General features: G+C 39.3%; 1 protein-coding gene and 1 non-coding gene across 2 annotated transcripts; one reads left to right on the top strand and one right to left on the bottom strand.

Annotated features, from left to right (window-relative positions):
• Positions 1-533: 533 nt before the first annotated feature.
• Positions 534-1,121, bottom strand: LOC111024002 (uncharacterized). The gene has a single exon (XM_022301552.1). It carries the CDS (start codon positions 1,119-1,121, stop codon positions 534-536), a length of 588 nt encoding a protein of 195 aa, XP_022157244.1.
• A 3,097-nt stretch (positions 1,122-4,218) lies between these two features.
• Positions 4,219-4,325, top strand: LOC148208974 (small nucleolar RNA R71). Its single transcript, XR_015787492.1, has one exon. It is a non-coding gene; the product is annotated as a small nucleolar RNA R71 (small nucleolar RNA).
• Positions 4,326-4,927: the final 602 nt, after the last annotated feature.

The following is a 4,927-nucleotide window of genomic DNA, read 5'->3' as shown; positions in this document are numbered from 1 at the left end:
CGTTTGTAATCACCGTCATACGACCCTTCTTGGGAACGCATTGAACCGGGCTAACCCAGCTGCTATCCGAGATGGGGAAGATCACTCCAGCATCTAACCATTTTATGATTTCCTTTTTGACCACCTCTTTCATTTTGGGGTTAAGCCTCCTTTGGCACTCGATAGAATTGGTGGCTCCTTCCTCCAAGATGATTTTGTGCATGCAAAATGTAGGGCTAATTCCTCTTATGTCCGCTATGGTCCGTCCAATAGCCCTCTTATACTTAGATAAAACCTACTGAAGCAAAGATTCATGTTCATTAGACAAATACGAAGAAATGATAACGGGCAAAGTATCGCTTAAACCCAAACAAGCATATTTTAAATGAGAAGGTAAGGGGTTTTTCTCCAATTCTGGAGGTTTGATGATGGAAGGTTGCAAGGTCTTAAAATCCGCTCTAGTTGGCTGCAAAAACTCAAAACGCTCAAATTGGGGCAAAATTGTGCCGCTTCTTTTTCTGCGGCCTCCAAATCTGCTTCTAAGTCTTGCACCATCATTTGCTGGAGTTCCTCCATATTGCCCCTATTGTAGAGCACTCCTCGACTTCATCCGGGAGAAGCATCGCATCGAGGACATTAAAGGTTACCTGTTCATCATTGACCTTCATAGTGATCTCTCCTTTCCTAACATTGAATACCATATCTTCAGTTGCTAAAAACAGCCTCTTAAGAATCATCGACACCTCAAGATCTGCTTCACAATCCAAAATTATGAAATCAATGGGAAAAATAAGCTCATCTACTTTAACAAGCAGATCTTCTATTTTTCCTTCCGGTTTCTTTATGGACCTATCAGCTAGTTGTAAAGTGACAGTAGTGGGACGAGCTTCTCCTATATTTAACTCTTTAAAGACAGAAAGAGACATAAGATTAATTCTTGCTCCTAAGTCACACAATGCTCTTCCTAGGTTCTTACTTCCTACTGAGCAAGGGATAGTAAAACTACCTGGATCCTTACACTTAACAGGCAATGGATTCCTTAGAGCATCACTACTACACTTTGTTAAGGTTACTGTCTCATGCTCACCTAACTTCTTATGCCTAGATATGATGTCTTTTAAAAACTTGGTGTAGTTAGCCATTTGTTCTAATGCATCTATGAGAGGTATATTTATATGCAACTGTTTTAGAATCTCAAAGAACTTCTTAAAATGACTATCCTTATTCTTTTTAACTAGCCTTTGGGGGAAAGGTGGAGGAATCTTAATATTACCTACCTGTGGAGTAGTGCTAGGCACTACTTGCTTACCTTTATCCGCCTTTTTACCTTTTTCTTCTGAACTTACGAGTTCTACTTTCTCTTCTTGTTGTGGACTGGAGGTGGATGCAGGAATAGGTGTAACTGCCTCAGTTCTTTCAGCTGGAATTGAGGGTCCTTCATAACTTAATCTGCTTCTTGTGATAACCGCCTTACAGTGCTTATTTCCCTCACGATCTCGCTTTGGGTGTTCTGTGTGTCCAGGCAATGTACCTTGGGGTCTAGATTTTGGTCATTTGCTATCTACCCTACTTGCATCTCCAAGTTCCTTATCGCAGCATCAGTTCTTATCATAAACTCTTTCGTTGAAGCTTCACTTCTTGTCATGAATTCTTTCATCATGGCCTCCAAACTTGCGTTGCTATCACCTTGCTGAGTAGTACTTTGACCTCTTTATTGATTGTATTGTTGTGGATGCGACGTCGAATAAGTTGAAAAACCAGGAGGAGTGTAATTTTGTTTGTATTGTTGAGCGGGTGCTTGCGCACTACTACTAGCTACTCCTTGGTTACTCCAAGAAAAGTTTGGATGGTGCCTCCATCCAGGGTTGTAAGTGTTCAAATACAGATTGAAGTTCCACTGGGCACCTTGACATACATCGAAAATAGATGCTGGATTAGTTGGACAATTCTCATACAAGTGGTTATCACCACAATAATGTTGGGTGTGTTGCCCTAAACTCGTAGTTTGTATTTTGTAAAAACAAATGTCTATTTAATAAAGTTTTATTAAATAAATTTGTTGTTGAATCATAGCTTTGCATTATCCAAAATCCAATAAACTAAACATCCAAGGTTATTTGTGATGTAATCGGGACAGTATATATACTGGGTATATAGTTGATATACGGGGTATATATTTGATATACCCCTGATATATGAATGGATAATGTCCCGTCAATAACCTAAAGGGTCTATAGTATATGGATAAGGCTGGGTACCTTATCCTAGCAACACTATGGATACGGCCCGCTCTGTAAAGGTTACAGACGACTCGATCCAGGTCGTTCGTGTGGAGACATGCGAGTGGGGGTATCCTATAGAATGAGTTTGTATAAGACCGGACCGCGAAATAGGCAATCTTTAGTTGTAACACCGTTAACTAATAGATTGCCATTTCTTAGGATGACCAGACAACTCATTCTCAATCCTAAGTGAGTTATGGACTCCTGCTCGTGAGGGCTCGTCCTTTTATCTGTATGGGTGAGAGTGGCCCGAGTCGCCGACTCAATATTCCTACCATTTTGGGGACGAGACCGAGTGGGGAGCTGGGAACATAACTTCACAAGATGGAATTCACACCTCCCCGACTTTAGGGGAGTAGATGAGTGTTCCCTTAAATGCTGACTCCGGGACTTGAACAAGAGGCCCACCCTCTCATTGGCCGAGAGGGACTTCCGGTTATTGGTTGGACCATAACCGGGTTGTTCATTAGAGGAGCAGTGGTGTTTAAGGAGTAAGATGTAACTCAGGGGTAAAACGGTAATTTGACCCAACTTGAGTTATGAACACTCGTGAAGGATTGACTCGTCATTAATGGTCGTATATCCATGGACACAAAAACATTCTGCAGTGAGAAGAGTGCAACTGCGGGTCTTTAGTGGAATGACCCGTAGTTAACGAATCTAGATTAACTCGATCAATGAGTTTGACCGATTAATCTTGCATCGTTGGAGCTTCGGATCTGTAGGTCCATTAGGTCCCCTTGCTAGCTCATAACGGGTAAAACGAGGATCAAGTTTTTGGAAGAATTTGAATTGTTCAAATTACTTAAGGGATTATATGTATATTGATACATTATAATATATAGTTAATTATAAATTAAAACTATATATTATGAGAGAAATTATTTGAATGAGATTCAAATAAAATTAATATGAATAAGATTCATATTAAAACTATAGGTTAAAAATAATGTGCATAAAATGTACATTAGAACTATAGGTTATACGAGAGAAATGTTTTAGAATATGATTCTAATTTTATAAATAATTAAGTGTTAATTATTTATGTATATATATATTTATTAATTATTAATTGGATTAATAATTAATTATATTAATTAATTTGATTAATTAATTATATATATATTACTTATTATATATATATTATTATATATATTATATATATATATATTAATATTAATAATATTAATAATATTATTATTAATATTAACTCCCCTGCAAAATTGCAGAGGAGTGGAAGGAGATGTGACGTGGGGAGTTACCCCACGTCACCCTTCTTCTTCCTCTCCAAGTGTTGGAGAAGCAGAACAAGAAGTGAGATACAGAACAAAAAAAAAAGTACTCCCATCCAATTTCTCTCAAAAGAAAAAAAAAAACTCTCTCAATCTCTCCCTCTCTTCGATCAAGGTGCTACCACAAGCACGATCCCGAAACCCAAGAGGATAGCGAGGAAGACGTAGTGGTGGTGTTCGTGGGAAACGTAGAAGAAAAATTCTTCAAAGGTAATGGTTTCCCCTGTATTTTCCCTCTTTCAATTTCGATTTTGTATCCCTAAAATCAGCAACGAAAATTCGCTTCCGCTCCGAGAATCTCATCCCTTCAAATAGACACAAGATATATCTAAAATTTGTAAAACATGAGAGGTTCAGGTATCGCCGAAATGGTGGTTTTGGTTTTCTTCTCCATTATCAGCTGCTTTAACATCTGGTTCATAGCCGCCATTTGGGCTTGCATTGAAGCTATTGTGTCTAACTCAAAGACTCCGGCTTATACTTGCTTCTGTGGTAATGACCTTCCTATTTCGCCTTGGTCATTAATCTTTGTCATCTTGTTTAAGATATCAACGATCTCATTTACCGACTTTTCTAGCAACGAGCCATTGGCTGCGTTGTTCAACATCATTATCGATGAATGATCCAATCCTCTATAGAACTGTTCAATCTGCACACATGCGGGCAATCCATGGCTCGGACATCTTCTCAGTAATTCCTTAAAACGCTCCCAAGCTTATTGAATTGTTTCGTTCTCCTTTTGTCGAAAAGACACAATGTCCTCTCGAAGGTCTGCGTTCTTGGTCAAAGTGTGGTACTTTGCCAAAAATTTCTCCGTCAGTTCCGCCCATGTGTTGATAGAATTTGGTTCAAGCGCATCTAGCCAAGTCCTTGCATTGCCCCTGAGGGAAAAAGGAAACATTTTTTTATCTTAGTGCATCCTCGGAGACACCAGAGAGTTGAAATGCATTGGCTATTTCAATAAAGGATTTGAGATGGGAGTAAGGATCTTCGTTAGTCAGTCCTCCGAACTGGCCCATCATCTGTAACATCTGGAACGTGTCTGACTTGAGCTCGAACTGTGCGGCTTGGGGTAAAGGATTATTTATCCCTGAATTTAGGTTGTGGAACGCATGAGTGACATAATTCTGCATGGCTACACTGGTAGGAGGATCAGATTAGGCACTTCTCCTGCTCGGTTTACTGCTCCTTCACCTGCCATATCTCCATTCACAGGTGGATTTTGTGGCGGTGAAGGATCTTGTGAATTTCTATTCATCTCAATGGTCTCTTCTTCAACTTCTTTTTTTTCTCGATCTTTTTTCAACCTCTGCTCACGCCTTACCCTCTTAAGGGTTCTTTCAATCTCTGGATCAAAGGTCAACCAACCAAACT

The sequence above is a fragment of the Momordica charantia genome (genome assembly GCF_013281855.1).
Source record: "Momordica charantia cultivar OHB3-1 chromosome 9 unlocalized genomic scaffold, Mcharantia_2.0 BLBB01000009.1, whole genome shotgun sequence".
NCBI classification, from domain to species: domain Eukaryota; kingdom Viridiplantae; phylum Streptophyta; class Magnoliopsida; order Cucurbitales; family Cucurbitaceae; genus Momordica; species Momordica charantia.
The sequence above is the reverse complement of the archived record's forward strand: the minus strand, read 5'-3'. Positions and strand labels throughout refer to the sequence as shown.

Bases quoted from the DNA above. Each gene is read 5' to 3' on its own strand.
- LOC111024002 (XM_022301552.1), bottom strand. From the start codon at position 1,121: ATGGCTAACTACACCAAGTTTTTAAAAGACATCATATCTAGGCATAAG.